This window comes from Micropterus dolomieu, linkage group LG05 (genome assembly GCF_021292245.1).
Source record: "Micropterus dolomieu isolate WLL.071019.BEF.003 ecotype Adirondacks linkage group LG05, ASM2129224v1, whole genome shotgun sequence".
NCBI lineage: Eukaryota > Metazoa > Chordata > Actinopteri > Centrarchiformes > Centrarchidae > Micropterus > Micropterus dolomieu.
Genome location: NC_060154.1, coordinates 9,044,295 through 9,065,708, shown reverse-complemented (window position 1 = coordinate 9,065,708; position 21,414 = coordinate 9,044,295). Strand labels below are relative to the sequence as shown.

The 21,414-nt window shown below is 38.3% G+C and overlaps 1 protein-coding gene across 1 annotated transcript in view; it reads right to left on the bottom strand.

Annotated features, from left to right (window-relative positions):
• The window catches only part of hmcn1 (hemicentin 1), an 82,066-nt gene extending 71,153 nt beyond the window's left edge, over positions 1-10,913 (bottom strand). Inside the window, exons 1-6 of the mRNA XM_046049979.1 lie at positions 10,850-10,913; positions 7,779-7,849; positions 5,659-5,817; positions 5,451-5,573; positions 4,069-4,240; positions 2,898-3,004 (exon numbers count right to left, since the gene is read on the bottom strand). Coding sequence (XP_045905935.1) covers positions 2,898-3,004; positions 4,069-4,240; positions 5,451-5,573; positions 5,659-5,817; positions 7,779-7,849; positions 10,850-10,913 — 696 coding nt within the window. The remainder of the gene's footprint in view (positions 1-2,897; positions 3,005-4,068; positions 4,241-5,450; positions 5,574-5,658; positions 5,818-7,778; positions 7,850-10,849) is intronic.
• Between the last annotated feature and the right edge of the window lie 10,501 nt (positions 10,914-21,414).

Sequence of the window (21,414 nt, the reverse complement as noted above, 5' to 3'; positions counted from 1 at the left end):
GTTTAGGGAAAGTATTGTAGCTTGTTGTATGACAAGATTTGAAACTGACAACACAGTCACCAATTGCTTCATATCTGTCTGTGCACACCTGGTATCATTTCATATTAGTGCAAAATAAAAAATTACATTATTTCTTCTATACTACAGTATTTGCAAATGGTTTACATGTAGTAATTGTAGAAGAATACTACTATGAGTATTATGAATTTAGCACAAAGTAAATGTAAGGTAGAAGAGAGAGTAATGAAGCAGCAGAGGGTGATAGTAGGGTGAGCCCACCTTCTACACCCCACCACGACATCCAATTAAAGACAGATTAAAAAGGATCAAATTCCTTTTCACACACAGTCTATGGTCAGGGCCTTAGACTAGTGTGTCATGGGCCATTAGCATTACTGAAACCCAGCATGGCAGAGCAGTGAAATCCCCCTAAAGTATTTATCCACAATACTTTCGATGTCTTGGGAAACACAGCTACAGATGAGAGGGAGATATTTTTAGTCTGCAAGCCAGATAAACTAGTGTGGGGGACTGAGGTTGGAAGAAGCAGTGTCCAAAAGGAGAAATGGGAAAAACAAGACGTATTGGGATGTATTAAGTGAAAGAACAGAAGATCCTCCTGTGATTCTCAGAGGGAGAGAATTAGAGGAGCAATTGTGTTGGGAGAAAGATGAATGAGGAAACAGAGAGGAAGCTAAGTCATGAATGTAGAACAAGAGGAAAGCACAGGACAGAAATAAGACAGTTGAATGCAATTTCTCTTTTTTATTTCTGTTTGATATCCATCATCACCTCTATGAACACCGTCCATGGAACAGGTCACTGTATTCATTGGCTAAAATCTGAAGACAAAGACCTCAATCAAAGCCTTTTGATGTGGTGTTTCAGATCCTATTAAACTGTTCGCCTTTGAACATCTTTTAATCTAAAAGTTTAACAAGTACCCCCAATAGAGAAAAATGTGTTATGAAGCCAAAACAATCATAAGTAAACAATCAATCAGAAGTTGATTGAGAAGATTTGCCAGAGGCAACACAACATGATGGGGAGTGTTTTTTAGTCTATATTGCACAGGAGGTAAAAGAAAGTCAGCAAAGCCCCAGTTAGAAATATTGAGACCAGTTTTTCTGTGTAAACAGGGAAAAGGCTCCTTAGACTGGTGTTTAGTGACGAGATTAACCTGTGGGTTAAGTGCAGACACAGCTGGAAAGACCTTGTTTCATCTTATACAGCAAATCAACCTCAGTCCAAAAAAAATGCATTACGGTTTGAATATACATTCCACATGTTACTTTTTTGAGATAACTATATGAATGAATGCATGAGATTTAAACTTTGAATACAATGGTTCTCCTATAATGCTTATAATGACCCATAATGACATTACTGCCAACAGAGGGGATAAGTGAGTGAGGAATTAATAGGCATGACAAGAACAAGAGAAGAATAGAACTATATTGAAGAACTCCTATTGAGGGAAGTTTCATGGATTTGCAAGTGATGAAAACCAAATGCCATATGTTGTACAAGAATCAAACATGTAGAAATGCCAGAATAAATCATGAGAAAGCCAATCACTGAGAGAACCTACAGCAAATATGCATAAAACGCAGCGTCTGCTTACAACGACACCTTTCTTTGAGTGGAAACACAGAGATGACAGTTTTACATCTAATCTCTTCACCAGTAAATCAAATGTCCACTAACACATAACACAGGATGAGGGAAAGTGCCCCAGCAGGAGTTTACAAAGAATACAGGGGCCATCGAGGCCCCTTCAACAAATCACTCAGGTAAAAATGCTTGTCATTTCCCAACATCTGGCATTGACAGTGTGGGCTAGGGTGACCAGATGAGAACGGGTGAAATTCGGGATGATGGGGCGTGGCTACCGGTACATTCAGTGGCAATGAACATTAATACATGTGAAAATCAAAACACAATGCTAAAATTAATTATTTTTATCAAGTCACCTGTCTGTCATTAGGAAAAACACAACAACTGTGGATTTGTAACAGTGGGTAAATCATGATCTTTTACCTAATTTTTATTTTATTTTTCATTTCATTCATTTCATCAGTGCAGTGTCTGACACATCTGTCCGCGCAACACGCGTGTCAGATCTCTCCGCCGTAGCTGCCTGAAGCTAAACTTATTGACTATAACTTCCACTAACCACAAGAAAACAAAGTGTTACTTTGAGGTTTTAACAACGCTGTTGACACAATGTAGGCTACAGATAACCTGCAAACCCTGCTGGAGCCTGAGAATTACACGATCAGTATTTAATGATTAATTAGGCTATAATCAAAACTCATGTTATGTCTTATTTTCAGGACAAACCGGACAGGAGTCGGGACAACTGCTCAAAATCCGGGACGTCTGGTCACCCATGTGTGGGCAGTCAAATGTATGACCTTGTTTGCATTACCTCGACAGCAGGGTGCCAACAGTTTCAATTCTGCAAGAGGAAAACAACAGCAAGGGTGCCCCAACAATAAAAGTAGCAGGTTGTGTTGACAGCAGTGGCCTTGAACATACTTTATCTTCATCTACCATGACTGTCTTAAAAATCATCTCAGTGCTCAAATGTGTCTTTCTGGACATGTTATTGTTTGCTCGGAGATGTTTTCACCAGACGTCACGCATGTTAAATTGATTACATAACACTGTATCTCAACATGCTGGAATATTACTGCAGTAATTCAATTTAAGAACCTTCCTCAAGGGCACAGCTCCCTCCTGTGTGTGGGTGTGAGTTGTGACCTCATTTCAAGGTTATACTACTGAAATATATGCACTATTTTCAGTCTTTTATAAGACAGCTCAGCTGCGGAAATTGTTAGGATAAGGCTGTAATTTTACACACATTCCCAGGTAAAGACTGAATTGTTTACCTTGATAGACCACATCCCAGGGTGTGGGTCCTTGATGTTGACAACTTTGGCAGAGTTGGGAATGTGCAGGAGCTCAGTCAGGCCATCACTCTTCCCCACAATCTTCCCTATAGGCCACACATGAACACCAAGACAATTATTCACCTTTTCTACAGCTCTGACTGATGCAAATGAATTCTTAACACTTCTTGATACATTGCTGAAAGTTACATTTAAAATATTTACGGTAGATAAAGAAGAAGATGCAAGATATGGTTTAGTCCTATGATAAAAAATGGTTTGTTTTTTGGTGTAAACTTTAACTCTACCTGGTCTGTGTCTGTGTACATCAGCTTCTACAGTGTGTTTCATATTCTAAATAGTAAAATTTCCTCCTCTTCTTCCTGTATGATTGTGGAACCATGATCCAAAATAGTCTATAAAAGCTTCGCTTATTTGATGAAGACAGACATCAAGACCTAAAGATTACACTTTTTAGTTTTAGTTTTAGATCAGTTAAAAATGTGTCAGCTTTTAAAATCCAACAGATGCACTGGAAGTATCTTGGTAATAGACCCAGGAATAATGAGAAATTCCTTCTTCATTATTTTCATTTTTTACAGTGAAATGTTTTATATTGCAGTATTAATGCAGAATATTTACTGTAATTGCTGAAATGCTGAGTCAGCAATGTCTAGTGGTCTTTCCTTTCACATGTGATGAATGGCCTACAATGACTGGACAACCTACAATGAAATTTCTACTTCCTTCATGTCAGTTAGTAAGTGTTGGGCCACTACAAGCAGCTAGAACAGCTTCCATGTTTCTTGTCATAGACCCTTTAAGCAATATTTAAAATATATATTTATTTACACATTTGGTTTTGATGATGTAATGGAGAGGGCATTATTACATGTCAGTTCAAAATCTCCCATAGATGTTCAGATGGGTTAAGATCTGGTGACTGACCCCAACATAGGATTCAAATTATTTTAATTCTCGTCAAACTATTCACTGATCCCAAGTACCCTTTATATAAGCATCTACATATCTTGTGTTTCTCCACTTATTTTCCCATTTTTTTCTGTTTTGTTTGTCACCCATCTGTTTGAGTGCTAATAAATAGCTTCATTTAAAAATGAGGAATTTCTGGAATGACAATCTTATTTATCTCTAGTAACACTTATCATACCCTGAGGGTTTTTTATCTCAATGTCGGGTGCTGGGCCGCTGAGGGCCACAGTGACTTCCTTGAGGCTGGGGTCAAAGGGCATCTGCCAAGTGTTGCTGATCCCGCTGAAGTGATCAGTAGACAGCAGGTGGACCTTGGATGACTGCACAGCCTCCTCCACCCATTTCAGAACCTACAGTGATGGGAAGGAAATGTTACTAAGGCAGGAATTACACAGCATTTATATTGTGAGAAATGTACTCTGTCTCTGTCATGATATAGAAGCTAGATACGGTGCTGTATTTTAATACTGATGTTTAATGATTAAGCGATGTTTAAAAAATGAAATACCATTGTTAAAAGGAAGTTATTCATTTTTACACATGAATAATCAACCAACAAACACACTTACACACACACACACACACACACGCACACACACACACACACACACACACTTACCCCCTCAGCTGCATATAAGGTCATCCCCTCAACATGTGCAAGCTTTCATCAGGAAGTTTCTCACATTCCCCTGTGTCGTGCCCCCCCACCCCCACCCCCCGGGTCCCTCTGGAGAACTCAACAGCTACTGTATGAGACCCAGACGCTATTTAACTCATACTATGTAAAGTACCAGGCATTTGAGACATGAGAATAATATGATACAGCGCATTAATTTCAAAAACTCTGAGAGTGAAGCTGGGGACATGGAGAAAAAGAAATGATTTGACTGAAATGCACCCAAAGAAATCTGATTCTTCAGAATAATCACTGCAAAAACAAACCAAACCATAGTCAATACATTTGATACTAGTGTTTCTCCAAACTAGTTACAAAACAACATTTCTAATTCCTTGCTTCTTTTGAAAACTGCCCTGGTGGAGAAAGATAGAAGGTAGATAAAATGGATGAATTGAGAAATGGAAAAGAGCGAAGGACTTTCATGTCGTCTTAATAGAAAATTGCCCAAAATCAAAAATCCCTTCCTCCCCCTAGCAAGGAGCCTTATCTTACAGTAATAAAACAGCATTACTATTCAAACTTCACACTTTGACTCACTGCCCAGTCTAAGACCGCTGATTTATATTTCTTAGGTTAAAAAGAGCCATGGTATGCATCAATCAATTAAATGTTTCCTGCACATTTGATCTGGAGTCCAGACTTGAATATGGGCACAGCAAAAGACACGAGAGAAGCTGTGTGGAACCTTCCAGTGCCATTTAATTTATACAGCTTAGGGGTAGAATCCAGGCCAAGCTGAAATGATTTGAATACTGTGACCAAAGCATGTCTTTTAAAACCAGAAAGGTTTTCTTCTGACTCTGAAACTTGAAAACTTGTATTTGCAAGGAACAAAGAGAACAGAAGTGCTACTCCAAATTTCCATTCAGTGATGCTCTTACCTCATTGACCTGTTTCTTGTCTAGATGGAAGACCTGTCCAGAGCTGGTGGAGGCAATCTCCTCATAAGCCTTGTAGCCAATGTGAGTCCTATCATCGCAGTCCCCTGTCAGCACAAACACCACCTACACACATAAAATAAATAAAAATGTGATCTCTTTACTTCTAAACCAGTATACTATATACAGTTCATTGCAGTAATATCCAAACCTGTGACTGTTTCTGCTGAATGAGTTGCAGGACTTCATGGGTCAGCTTGTAATCTTTTGAACGGGCGTCTGTGAAGACGTAAATAAAGGATCCTGGCAAGGAGATCTCCAAGGCAATCTTAATGGCACCAATGCTCATTTCCGGACAGTCCCCACCTCCCTGAAAAAGAGAAGGATATCATCAGCAAATGGTTTGTATGTACATACAGTATGTGTGAGTTTGTGAGGCAACACAGTTCTCTGATTTATCCAGGAAATATATTTTTTAGTTATAGCATGCAGTCTAAGGTAATTTCATTACACCTGTACAAATTAATAAAATCCAATATAGCAGCTCTGCCAAAACATATTTCTTTATAAAGCTCATGATGTTCCATTTTTGGTGACATTGTCGGAAAGGTGTAAATTCAATTATTTGTTTATCATTAAGGTCAAAGTCAAATGTGGTCTTGTACTGGTGTTCTGTTTTTTCAGTCCTTCCCATTTATATACATGAGGGGGACAGAATATTAGGAGCACCTCTGAATAATGAAGTCCAGCACAACACCGTCACTATGGTATCAAAGTTAAAACATATAATTCAAATAAAACTTCTATGACAATGTCAACAAAAACGGAACTGAATTGGATCATGCAGATGTACCTAATAAAGTGGTCACTGAGTCTATGTAATATAGTGTATAATTATCAGTGCAGTGTCAATTCAGTGCTTTGATTAAATGGATAAATTAAATACTACAACTAGAAGGCAATTAGTTCACATTTCTCTTCAAGCTTCAGGAAAAATTTATAAAATTGCATTTGAGTGAATGCTTGGTATTTTTGGAGCACCAACATTATTTCTTGAAAAAGATTGAATGTGTAGTGGTAGAAGCGGGGGTGATGGTGCAATGGATAAGACGCCTGCCTTTGGTGTGAGAGACCCGGTTCAATCCCCCACTGTGACCTACCCACCATTGTGTCCCTGAGCAAGACACTTAACCCCTCGTTGCTCCAGAGGCGTGCGATCTCTGACATGTATAGCAATTGTAAGTCGCTTTGGATAAAAGCGTCAGCTAAATGAATAAATGTAATGTAGAAATGCTACATCCAGGAGTCAGTATGAAATTAAAAAATGTCTCACAGTATGTGTGAATGCAAGTGTTCGATCTGTTTTTGTCATCCACTATTCTCTCTGTCTCTTTGTCTTGTTGGTGGGGTCAAAGACAAATGTCCCCTGCAGCATTTCAACAGACATTATTGTCTGTCTGAAGGGTTTGTGGTTTAAAAGCATGAAGTGTGTTGCCTAACATCTTCACCCTTAAAACACAAAGTTCATGTCAGAAGAATTTCAATTTCAAGAAAAATGTAAATTCCAAAGAGTATATTTTCCATGCACTCTGGCCAAAACCTCTTCAGGGGTTGTGCAGGTGAAGTGGTGAGGGGAGGAAAAACAGACTCAGGAATGAAGCAGCAAGTGAAAGGAAACTGGATCTACTCCATGCTACACACAACACACTCGCTCACCAGATTAACAGCAGCTAGTGCCAAGGATGCACAGACATATGCCAAAATCTTTTTCTTCAAAGGACAGACCTGAATGCTACTCGTTTCTGTCTCTCTGTCATCCTTAGACATGAAGAGTACCAGTTTTGCAGTTTTCTGTTTTTCTCAAGAGTTTCTGCACAACTTATTTTATCTTTCCAAGTGATTGCACAAAAATTCAAACTTAGTAGTACTCTGTTTAGCTTTCTAGCCATTGTATGTTTATGTTTATACATTTGTTTGTAATTGTGCAGGAAGGCAATTAAACATGGGATCAACAAGGTTTTTTTCATTTGCAACAGTAAGGTCAACATATGACCAAAGTCTTGAGTGTTAGAACCCCTAGCTACATTTTATGAACGATGAAATTCAGCTAAAAATGTGAACAGTAATTGCAAGTGAATTACTGTTTGAAACTTCTTTCATCATCCAATGCAGACAGGCAGATCAGGCTTGGTCTTAATCAAACAAACATTCGTACCCAGACTACCACACTCTGCCACTTTTATCAAGGCCAGATGACCTTATGCTACTGCTATAGCATCCAGACAACTGCTGCTGTTTCCTTGGCTTCAAGAATGTGATCCCTGAACCCACCTGGACGTACAGCTCTCTCAGCTCATACTGGAACTTCTTGGGGTCTGTTGTGATTGTTACGGGTCCAATCTCTGCAAAGAAACAACAGAAAGAAGCTCTGTGATTAATAAGGCCAAAGGCGGAAGACCACATCAATTGAATAACTGAAAGCATTTTTGTTTCTGAAATTCTTCTCTTTAGCTAAATATTAGTTTTGGCAGATGTGTACGGATGTCCAGATTAAAATGTCACAATATGAACTGCAGTGAGGAAAAACTTCAGGAAAAGGGATTTAACGCACAGAGAAAGAAGGAAATATGAGACTGACAAATGATAAAGAAAAAACATGAAAGGAAAGACAAGCAAGATTGCAATTATAGTCTTAAAATGTTTCTAAAGACAGATCAGGGATAATGATGATGAAAATTTGAATGTCTGTACTGATAAACCATATGAGCTTTGAAAAGATCAAACTGATATACCAAAGCTGGTATCATCTACATATCACAAACAAGAATTTAGACTAGATATAGTGACAGAGAAGACAAAGGTGCAAATGATGAAGCCCATACTGTCAAGGAATAAAGAGTTAAGAACAATGAGTTAAAAAAGCTACAGTCGTTAGAATAAAGATGATGTGATACTGTCAGTTTATGAATGGTTGGATGGGTTTATCCTCCCTGCAATTCCTTGTGTGATTGGCTCCTCTGTGATTGCAGACAAAAGACTTTTCAATTCAGTTACTGTAATTTTCTTTTGTCAATGTCGGCTTAGTATTTGGCCCAAGTGAGGCCATCTGTCACTGTACCACAAAGTAGATAACCAACGCCACATAGTGACAACATAGACTGTGCTCTGTATCTCTGCAAATTTAGGTAGTCACTGCTATTTCTCAGCTTACTTTGTTCTATCCGTTAATGAGCTGCTAAACCCCTTCTTGAGTCAAACTGTGTGACTTCAGCCACTGCAGCTGTGCTGTGGAATGAGCCTGATGAGGGGCTGCAATAAGCGCACACACACACACACACACACACACACACACACACACACACTGTGGTTCTGCAAATGCAAGCAGATTGGAAAACAAGGTTTCCCTTGTTCAAGAGAGGGCAATTTCAAAGGATCCCTGAAAGGCATACAGTTTGAACTGTTTTACAGCAGTCTTCAACTTTGTCTAGAGGCCAGGGCCCAAATGAGAAATCTAGCTGTTTGGTGGAGTGCTGAGAATCCTTAAACATACTTATCATCGACAATGTTCTATTCTTCTTCTGTCTCGAGTTATTTTATAAAGTAAAACATTTAAAGTTATTGAATTTGACATAATGTTAAACCACATGCTGTGAGGAATCAGAAGCATTTTCTTTTTTTGCAACCAGCTTTACATTTCTTATTGAAAAGCACTCCACATGCACTTTCAATTTCTATAATAACATACACAAAGAAGCAAGAAGCCTTTTTCCAAAGGACCCAGATTTTGGTATCCTTGTAAATCCTCAAGGTGGAGTGAAAGAACATTTGTGGCGATCAGCAACGCTTTTTAAAACTAACATGGAAATGTGTCTGGCTGCTCTGAACGGAACATGGATCTCGAGCCAAACTTTTCAGAGATGGAAAAGCTGACATCTCTTTCCTTATGGGAGAAGTTCCCATGGCTGTGGTAAGTATTCTTTAGACTATTTTGGCTACGGTGCCCTTAACCACAGCCACCATCGTTGCACCAGTACTGTGGAAAACCATAGCTAATACTCATGACCTCTACACAGACATATGACATGACATAAACCTCCCTATTCAAGCACTACTTGTGTAATGATCTTTGACATTGACATTTAAACATAAAGATAGCACTCTTTTCATCGTTATAATCACTTTAAATGTGCATTTATCCGCATTTGGAAACCAGAGCATGTGTGCTCCTTTTCAGGGCCAGTACCAAGTCAACAGTTACAAACATTCATGCCTCGGAGATTCCCAATTCCAGAAGTCCACTAGTACTGTTTAAGTGCCTTGCGCAAGAGCACCTCATGAATTGTGGTTTGTGTGGTTACAGGAAGGGGAATCATTACTGCTTCATATCCAAAAAACACATTTTCCCCAAAGGTCTGGAGAGTCAAACTAGAGGTTCCTTGCACAAAATATGGTACCTTTTTAGGCAACGTAATTTTGGATAACTCTGTGGACTTTAAGGAACAAAGCTATTTTCCACACTTACCACTTAAATGTTATGAAGAAAAACACATTTGAGGACATGTGATACTTTACATGACTACACATGTAAGGAAAATCTTAATGCAGTGTTTTGGCTGCCACACAGAAAATCATTTTAACGCTTTCTCTGTGATGATAAGGTACACATAGGTGCATGAGCATGGCCAAGTGAATGAACTCAGAGTGAAAGAATGCTCTAAAGTCTGACAAGAAGGACAGACAAAAGAGAGAAAATGACCAAAACAAAAAAATCAAAATGAAGATCAAAACAAGTTATAAGTTACAAGTTGATATACTAACAGCATTCATCTATAATGGCGGCTGTAAAGGCATGCATGCAAGTTTAAACACTCGCAGAAAGTCTAGTGGGATGGAACAACCTGGGCAACAGTCCAATGGCAAACTCAGTTTCACCTCCACTGACATTCAGGCTTAAAGTAATTTTCTGGGAATCACTCACGCATTCACTGCGGAGTGAATTTCTCTTTCCTTACAACATCACCAGCAAAGAATCCTGAGGCCAATGCATTTAAAGGTCACAGCCGTTAATGTCTTCCAACCAAATAAATTCAGAATTTTGGCAGCAATACATAAGACGCGAGAGCTTCACAAGCTGCTACATGATGGACAATTGAAAGAGATGTTGTATGATGTACTACTGACATTTCTTCAAATGGTGACCATGATATGATGTGGCAGTTTGGGAAATTTATGCTCTTTATATGTTTTGTGTTTGTTGTCTCCAGAAGTTTCTGCCTACATTTGTTTAAATTTTTCCATCAAGACCAGGATGTTCCTTACTAACAATTACTCTGGTTTATGAAAGAATAGAGACCAACAGCAAACTGAAGAAACCCTAAACTGAACCTTCTGTTCATCAATACCTGCAGCAATACAGTTACAAAGGGCGGTGTTGGGTATTCTTTTTACAGGCACTGGATCATTCATGGTTCAAGATTTTGATTAACAAAATGTGCCTAAATGTGCCCATTGTTTCAAAGTGAGCCACTGTTTGTTACTAGAATAAGTTATTCACTGAAATAATGCTCAGGTAAAATAGGATCTATGGCTTTCCCCATCCAATAAAATTCAACAGGTTACACAACAAGTAGCTGTTACAACACTTAACAGCAACAGAGGCTGTAAACACACATTGCTTCTTCTCAGTGTAAAATCTGCCAAAATAAGAGTGGCTGTCATCTTAACCGTCAGCTATGATGCATAATTCACTTAATCAGCCCCACTGAGAAAACACATGAGAAACAGCACATGGTGCAATTAGTGTGCCTAAGTGGGAAGAGTTGAGCATACATTGTATAGTATACATACATTGTTTGCAGACATACAGCATACATGAGGAAAGGCGTGCAAATCCATTTACACTCTTGACATATAAATGCACACACAAACACAAATAAATATACTGTAGATAAAAGGTCAACAACATAGTGCTGTGTTACCTCAGTATGAGCAGCAATCTCTCTGAATAGAGAATACACTTATATATTCTCTTGAGAATAGGCAACAAAACTAAATAGGTCTAAGTACACAGCATACAAAAAACAAAGTGTAGTTTCTTTCTTTCTTAAATTGTTAACTCTCCTTCCATTAATTTTAAACTATGAACTTTATTATCTATTACCTCTTTATTCCTACATTTTCACCCAATTGTTTTTCCTTGTTTTGCTTGTTTGTTTTTTTTTTTTGATAGAGATCTAAATCCCTAATTACATTTGCTTAAATTGGCCAGCTTTACACAGACACCGGTGGTGAAATCAGCCTGAAAGATTTTCCCAAACAGGAAATTGCAGCCTTGTGAAAGATTAATTCCTGCTTTTTACCAAGTTCATGTGTTGCCTATTTAAAATGGGAAAGAATAGTGGCGAGGAAGTGGTTAGACCCTCTCACAGGAAAATAATCCACATTTATTTCAAATAAAGCCCTGCTAACTGTCAACATAAAAAGATCATATTTTGGCATGATGTAAACTGACTGTATTCAAATTCTCCACTTTTACTCTTTCCCCTGGATAAGATTCAAAGCTTGTCAATCACCAGGCTTCAAAATCCATGCTCAATCTTGCCTCTGCTTTTCTCTCTTTCTGTTTTTGACCACCTTTTGTTGTTCTTTCTGTCCCTTATTACAGTTCCGCTGTATGTGTCTCCCTCTACATTTGTTCCCCTCTTACCCTTGCTATTTTAAATTTCATTTTTTACACTGTCTGATTTCACCAGCTGCCATCTAATGACTGGTTTAGCCCGTAGCAACAGAGCTGACAATGATTTCAAACGGGCACAAACTGAACTTCTGATGGAAACTTCTCCCACAACCAACTGAGAGAGGGCAGGACCACCAGGCAGCTAAACTCAATTGGACGTGTTTCAGGATGGTGGGCCACAAAACCACAGATTTCTATCAATGGCACTCATGAGTTCAAATGATCACACACAGCCATTCACACACAAACATGTAGAGACCCAACTCATGCACGCATCACACAAAGACATGTAATCCCTCCCAGATGCATGGCCTGATGGGGAGCATGTTCCAGAGACAGATGACAGTTCTGAACCCTCCACTAGTTATCCATCTGACATGATAACTGGTGCCAGAGACAGAACACAGAAGAGGATATAACCCGGGGGAAAGTCTTAATTGAGTGTGTATCGTGTGTATGTGTATGTGTATGTTCATTTATGATTGTCATTTATGGGGATGTGTTGTTCTGTGGTATGGCCATTCATGCTACCAAAGACACATGGTGACCTTGCAGCAAATGGAAATCTCCTGCCTGTGTCTGTATATGTTTAAGTACTTGTATATGTTCATATACCTGAGCAATTTAAGAAATAAATGCTGCTGTAGGTATCAACAATAGTAAATGTAGCCTTATTTTCTGTCTCCTATCTATCCTGTCACTATTCCTTTTTCCAGGAAAGAAGAAATAAAAACATCTGAGTTAATGGTTTCAATGAATTTTTAAATGAAATGCAATGTGATACTGTTTTTATATGCCAAATAGTATGTATTAACCTGGTAAGTGCAATATCTGATGTTAAATTCAAACTCCTGAGAGGTGTGCTCTACTTGTTAGTTCAAACTAACATTATATTTTTAATAAAAGTTTATTCTACTGTACCTGAACAGTCTCAACCTGTACATGGGTGTAAAACTCCATCCTTCTTTTTAATATCCTTGACAGCATTAACTAAACAAAAATGATCTGAGGAAATAACTGTTTAGAAGATTTAAAAGGATGCAAAATATCTGTCAATGCTTGCCATCTGTGTGCTATTATTGCTCATGGTTTCCAAAAACATTAGCTAGAAGTCATAAGTACACAATAGGCAGTAAAGTTAAGGAATTGAATGATGATTTTCAATTTGTTACGGCATACTTTATGATGCTCCATTTATTTACATCTGGTCTGGGAACGGGTGGGGTCAGAGGCAATGATCATAGTGGACCCAACAAAGAGGAATAGGGTTAGTTTATGGTTATGATTTGTTGAGGATCCATATAAACACGATCGCATGTTAGACTTTAGTCTAATTCTTACCACAAATTCTATGAACTGTGACATGTGCATGGGCAGATTTCTTCAAAGTAAAACATTACAAGAGAGAGTTGAATCTGTGTGGTTTGGTGATGGACTTTGTGTCTGAATACCAGCCACAAGAGAACAATGTAGACAAATATGGAAGGAAGAAGAGGGAAAAAGTGAATAATCTATTGTTCAAAACAAGATAGACTACTCATTGGCAAGACGTGTGTCAACTGTCTTCATGAAGATGTGTAAGAATACATAGCATGCATTGAAAACTAATTTCTTTAGTATTGAGTGTGTTGTATGCTGTTCATATTGTACAGCCCTTCGTGGCAAATTTGTGATTTTGGGCTGCATAAATAAAACAGACTTGGTGACTTAGTTAGAGGTGAGATGTATGTGCTATCACAGAAAAGAAGGAATTAGTTATGATTTTCAGAGACCTGTCTGACCCTGTCTGCAAGGTTGACTTTTGACCTTTAGAGGTTATCAACTGTGCTCTTGAACTCTGTGAATGGTCTAGACAGGGTAAACAATATTGGAGTGCATTAGTTTATCATATAATAATAATAATACAGTTTGAAACTTTCATTTTACAAAAAACATTTTGTAATTTTGGGGCATGGTAGCTCCGCTTTAATCTTGAGAAACTGCAAAGCTGCAGTCTCTTTTCATCCAGCTAAACTGAGGCGCTCTCTCTCTCTCGCCTGTCATTCACTGGTCTTATGCAGAGTTTTACGTGCATTACCGCTGCCGACAGCTGCATGCACGTCGCGGGTCTATTTCAAGTAGCCGGCTATTTAAAAATGATAAAATATTCTTTATGTGGTTCATCAACGGTGATAAATTATCTGAAAGTCCTGCGAGGTGCGGCACAAAACCAGTAAAGCTGAACTCCGTCTCTTCTACAAGTGTTCCTCCATTGCCACTGCACACATACACGCTAGGCCTACACATGCGCACTGACGACTCAGGGTTAGGGTTACAATTTTGGATTTATTCACGCACTTCAAAAACATTTATTGAAAGTTTTATTCTTTTTACATGTTTATTTACAGCATTAAGCGTTGAAATGTATATTCTAATATGCTATATATTAACTTATTGAGAGAAAACTGGTAGTTCTATGTAAAATCAGATGTTGAGTACCCCCATATAGCCAAAATGGCATGATCCTTGTGTTGCTGCGAAGCTTCGACCGTGAGATTGACAGTCGAATCAGGCTCTGCCCATTGAACTATTCGGGGTTAGCCCTACAGTGAACACGTCTCCTCTGCTGTAGAGTTCAGTGGCGGCGTGATTTACACCACTGCATCCACACTTTGCATTTCACTTGGTGATCGGATGCAGCTGCTTGGCCATGGAAACCCATTCCATGAAGCTTTCTACGCACTGTTCCTGAGCTAATCCGAAGGCCACACGATGTTTGGAGGACTGTAACTATTGTCTCTGCAGAAAGTTATCGGCTTCTGCACACTGTGCACAGTGACCTACCACTTTGTGGCTGAGTTTCTGTGGTTCCCATTGCTTCCACTTTGTTATAATACCACTAATAGTTGACCGTGGAATATTTAGTAGTGAGGAAATTTCACAAATGGACTTATTCCACAGGTGGCAACCTATCACAGTACCATGCTTCAATTCACAATTCACTGAGCTCCTGAGAGCAACCCATTCTTTCACAAATGTTTGTAGAAGGAGTCTGCATGCCTAGGTGCTCGATTGTATCCACCTGTGGTCATGGAAGTGATTGGAACACCTGAATTCAGTAATTCGGAGAAGCGTCCCAATACTTTTGAGAGTATAGTGTATATTGTTATATCACACAGTCCTATTTATTAATGGCAGTTATATTGTAAATCAAACACTCTCAAGCTTTTTGGATGTAAGGAACGGCAAGCAAGTGAAGATCATCTGCCTTTTGTTTATTGCTCACACTTGATGGAAGAGCTGGTGGTGGAGGGAGAGTGGTTATCTGCTCTGGCTGCAAAATTGAATGAGGGCTATGGACTAACACATCTCCATAATTTGGTCACCATATCATTATTAAAGGAAACTTACTTAATGTCTCACAGACCTTGGATAGATATGCTGTTTATTACGTTTGCCATTGTTCATGTTTTCCAATTGAGCTACCATGACAAGCAAAATGGTTTCTTAAGGTCATCCTGAGGTGTTGTCGTGCAAAGTCAGCCGAATCTGAAAATGTACTTTCGGCTTGCATACCAAAAACTTGCAAACAAATGGATTCATTAGGACTGCCAAGAAAAACTTGCATATATTCTACAGTGATTGAGCTATGGCCACCCGGTGTTTGTTGTTTGACTAGGTATTATTCAAACCATTTTAAGAAGATGAGTTTGAATTCACATAGAATTTCAGGTAAATGCTCTGCTTGAGTTGTGTTTTATCACATTCCCACTTGTCTTTCTACTTGCACATATTTGCATCTATTTTGTATACCAACTTAATTTATAAATTGTGGACTTCCTTAACTCAGGTACACACAATTGTGCCTTCCAAGGCAAGGTGGACATAATTCAGCAATCAGCTGTAGCACTCCTGGGGTAGAACTAGAGGACAGAAAAGGAACATGGATGCACAGCACAGGGAAACACATACAGCCGTAACAAAATTTACCAGATACAAAAACTGGCATTAGAAAGTCGAAAATGATCAAGTCTTTGGATTGTGCGTGAAGATCACTCTATGTAAAACCACCATTTTGTATATACCATTATCCCCTCTCCTTTACCTTTTACGTCTCTCTCTACAGTCCTATCAAAGCAAAATGCCAGCATTTTAATACTTTCCAATTACTTTACATTCATGTTCGACTTTAATCTTGGAGCTGTGTCTGACAGTGTCCAAAATGTTCTTTATGTCAAACCAGTTATGTTTCTAATGAATAGATCTGAAAATGTCAGCAATAAGGTAAATTAAAAACTAAACTTTAGTTTCAGGAGGAATAATTCTTTACACTGAAATGTTTGATTTGTGTGGCTTATTTGTTGTGAGCATGGAATTGAATAAATGGTCTATAAATAGTATCAGATGTCGGAATTTTTATTGTGGTGGTAATTTAAGATTCCTCAAATTAAGATAACTCAAAAAGGGTTTTTCGGTCTAAGATAAATGGATATATATTACTCTAATGTAAAATGTGAACGTGGTAATTTTTAATTAAGAAAAAACAATTTAACAAACGATTTAAATATGTTGGTTTTAGGTTTTAATAATACACCTATAGCTAAGACTCTTCAATCAAAGTGTCTGTAAAATGGCATTAAAATTCATTTTTAATCATAAACCCATAATTTTACAGGAAATTTACATTTCTTTTTTAAGCTCATTAAAAGACGTGGACACCTGTCATTTAACAATAAATGAAATATTACCTTTCTGTAATTTTACCACTTTTGGCAATTATTTAATTTAACTTGTAATCTAAGCATTATGATAAAAGTCAACATCTGTGAAATGACAGTAATTATGGCTGTTTTCAATGATCAAAACTATGTTTTGACAGTTTAACAATGCTTGTAGACATTATATACTGATTAAAATAACATTTATTCAATGTTTTTATTTTCCAAATATCCATAATCCATGGAACAGTTTGTTTATGTCAAAACACCCAATATTTTCTTTAAAATAACAGCTACAGGTTTTTCATGTTATTTTACATTAGACAGGTAAATTCAGAGTTTATTTTTGTAATTTTTTGATATTTTCATGTATTTCAAAAATACAGGAATAATCTGTGAAATAAAAAGGAATATAACTGTAAAATTACAGATTTTTTTTACAGTGTACTGTTCGAAAGCAGATGTTTTCACATAACAGCCCCAAATCAACAAATAATGTTACTGCCTCTCTACACAAACTTTTCAGACCACAGAAGCTTCATTGAAGCATGACACTCCAGTCTGTTGTGTTTACAATGTTTTAAAACATGCTAGGTAAGGTAATGTTGAGAGTGTATCTCTCCTTGACACATTTGAATACAACTTTTCATAGGCAATCATGGTGTATTTTGAGACTTTTTAGTTAAAAGGTCTATATGTAGTTTTTCAATGAAATCACGTATTAAGTAATCAAAATATTACTCCCTTATTGGCAATAATCTCTAACCTCATTTAGAAATGAAGCACACAGCTGTTTTCTGTTTTCTCCACTATTCTGTTTTAATGTGAAGGCACTGGGTAGTGATGTAGCTACATGCGCGCTCCCGAGCCTCTCTCCGACTACAGCGACAACACCACAGCTAACGAAATACAGTACACTAACACCATAAAACAACTGGCTCCTAGCACAACACAGACTCTAACATAAACTTCACGTAAGGTTAAAAAACAACAATAAAGTTTTACGCGAACCACGGAGAGAGTCACGTTAGCTTGCCAGCTAATGCCGAACAGTTGCTAACGTTATCTGGTGCATTGCAATATATAATATGTAACAGTATGGCTTTCCACATAAATTTACTAACGCGATTCATAGTACTATCTGATGTACCACCGGTATTAAGTGTTAAGTGTTTATCTTAGCCACAAGAAAGGATGTAACACTACAAAGCAAATGTGGAGTGATTTGTTTATACTAGCCTTGATGTACGGATGGAGAAGCCAGCTAACTAAATTTACCACTGTTTATGAAAGCGGTTGTGTTTCTTATTATGCTTGCTCATGACTTCAAGCGAGCACGCGTACTAGCACACACCTGGTTGCAATCTTAAAACCGCACCACTAGTGGCCACTGAAAAATACACATTTCCCCTTTAATGTCAAGAAACAAACCATAATCCAGTTTGTTTTAAGATTATCCTACACAGTCCTCACTTATTTACAACCACTAATTAGATGGCTAATGTCATTATTTTAAACATGAACATTGACTCAGACGTCGAAAAGCATGCTGTGTAAAATTGAAAGGAACGTGACTGAGTGAAAGAGTTCTGGTCTGATTTATGATCATTGTTGTAAGAGTTGTGTTATCAATTCTAAGCTCAGCACCTCCCCACTTTTTACATATAAGCAGTCATTTCTCTCAACTCCTTGAAATTTTCTGTTGGTTTCTGTCAATACTAATTGATAGAGGCGTTTCTGGGTCAAACTGTGAAATGTTCCTAACCTCTTCATCTTCTTCACCTGTGAAAAATGTTAAACTCAAAAATAAAGAAATCATGGTCCTTATGTGCTGATGACACCTTGGATACATGTTTATAACTATAGCAGTTTGATCTTATAAAATTTTCTTACAAAACTGACCCCTTCCATGATGGGTGGTTGTATTGCGCAACATCTCACCTTACCCATAACACATGACAGCAAAGAGTTAAGACGGATGCTAATTTTATTGCCTTGACAACATATAAAGGATGAGAGGGAGGGCTGGAGAAGAGGATGACAAAAAAGACAAAGCTGTGGCTTAGAAAGGCATCAGGTAGTGTTGTCTCTGTTAAATCTCTAAATGCCTCTCATTGAAAGGGCAAAAACTGGCACATGCAGCAAACACGCAGAGAACATTGTGCCGTTTCTACATATGGTATCCATTGTAGAAAAAAACGCCCAAACCCTGCGACGTGGCTGAGGCTGATTTTATGATTCACTCTCAGGAAAAAACAACAACTTTACAATTAAAATTAATTGCATTAATTTGCATAAAACATTAAGTAGAGGTCTTGAAAATAAATGGACACAACCTCAATATTACAACCACAAATTGTTGCTCATGACCAAGCATTTTATGAGTGATGGTGTAATCCCAGAGAAAGTCACCTAAAAGTGACTGGGTGGTGGTGTGTTCTGTTTATTGTGCCTCTCTTGTTTTACTGAGGAAATTCTAATTGTGCATGCTGAAACAGGAGGAGAAAGCTCAGACGCAGCAGATCAGCACTGCCGACCACACACAGATGCACACTCTGTTCTCTAAGATTGTCCAACCAGTTTTCTATAGCACACAAGAGCGTCTTTAGACCTACCCCTGTGGGTTTTGACAATTAAAAATTAAAGTTATATGGATAGTATCTGCTAGTTTTAGCTTTTTGAGCTCAGCCTGTGCTTGTCACCATTTAGACAGTTTATCATAAAAAAAAAAGCTCAGGATTCAAATTTGTATGTTACTACATTTGTAGGGGATGAACACAGTTTAATATGTGTATAATATTTTGCAATGTTTAAGTGGTGTGCCCAGGGAGTTTTGGAACCTGTGCTATGGCATAGAAAATATTGGTAAACACCGGTCTAAGGTGGTCTTGACACATGACTTGACTACCATGTCGACTTATATCCCTGGCTTTTATCTTTATGCCCTTTCCTCTGGTGCAGACAAATGGACATGCCACAAGTGGAGCAGCCTTTCAGTAAATGCTTCAGCACTAGACATCAGGTTTGTCTGCAAGAGGATGGAGCAGGAGACATCAATGTGGAAAGAGAGAATGAAAGGATGAAAAGAATATGCCTACAAAAGACAATGGTGAGAAAGCACAATGCATCAAGCACAATACACTGCACATAGGTAAAATGCTTTCTTGCATCCCCAGAGAGCAATTCTGATCATGATTACAGAAAGCATCGCAGAGATTTGGCTCACTGCCAACACTGCATTCAATAAAATATATTTCTGACTGAAAACAGAACTGTTCGAATTGTACAACAGCTCTTTCAAAATATGGATGAGACGTCTTCCAGACTAGCAGCCTGTGAGCTCATCTATTTCTGTAAATATATCCACTGTGACTGAAATCTTCCTGCTCAAGTATGGCTGTAAACATGGGGTCCTGTGATGACAGCTGACATTTTTAAAAAACTCCATCCTCCATCCTCCATCACAAGAGTGATAGTCCATGTGGGAACAAATGACACAGCTCTTCAGCAGTCTGAGCTGACAAAATCAGATTTTAACCGTCTTTTTAACTTTTTAAAGCAGTGTGGAAAGTCCGTTTTTATCTCTGGTCCCATTTCCACAGTTGGTCGCGGTGCTGGCCGCTTCAGTAGACTCCTTGGCCTCCACGACTGGCTCCAGTCCGCCTGCAGGGCTCACCGTGTCTGTTATGTGGATAATTTTAATATTTTCTGGCAAAGAATGTCTCTTTTTAAGACAGACGGACTTCACCCAAACAAACGGGGCTCAGATATGTTAGCTGCTCACATACAGCATGTATCACTAATCATTCATGCAGCACACCTGGACACACCACGGGTCACTGAACAGATCTCTGCCTCACTGCCACAAACAACTGTCTCCACCTGCTGGCATGTAAAGCCGTCTGCTCCCAGCGCTGTTCCAAAGACTTCTATTCCAGTCATCATCACGCATAGACCAGTAAACCGAAACGTGCACATCCCACACAGAAATATTAGTAATCTCTTAAGGATTAGGACAACTGCACCAACTCCAGCACCCAGAACAAACTCATTTAAAATGGCTCTCTTCAATGTGAGATCACTTTCAAGTAAGACTTCTATCTTAAATGATTTTATCTTGTCTGCAAATCTAGATTTTATGTTTTTAACTGAATCCTGGTTGCAAATGAATGACTATAGCCAGCTAGCTGAACTGTGTCCGCCTCAATATGATTGCTTTAGTCAACCGAGGGTCAGTGGTCGTGGTGGTGGGCTAGTGAGCGTGTATAGGAAAAATTTTAAATGTCATCAAGTACGCTGTGATGAATTTAACTCCTTTGAAGTTCTCACTCTTAAAGTTGGAGGGCTGCAACCTATCATATTTGTTATAATTTATCGCCCCCCAAAACCGCCTGGAGGATTTTTATCAGAACTTCCTGAATTTTTATCTACTCTGGTTTTAAATTATGACAGAATTGTTCTTTGTGGCGATTTTAATATTCATGTTGATGACCCCACCAATGGTAATGCAACTGACTTTTTAAATATGGCCACT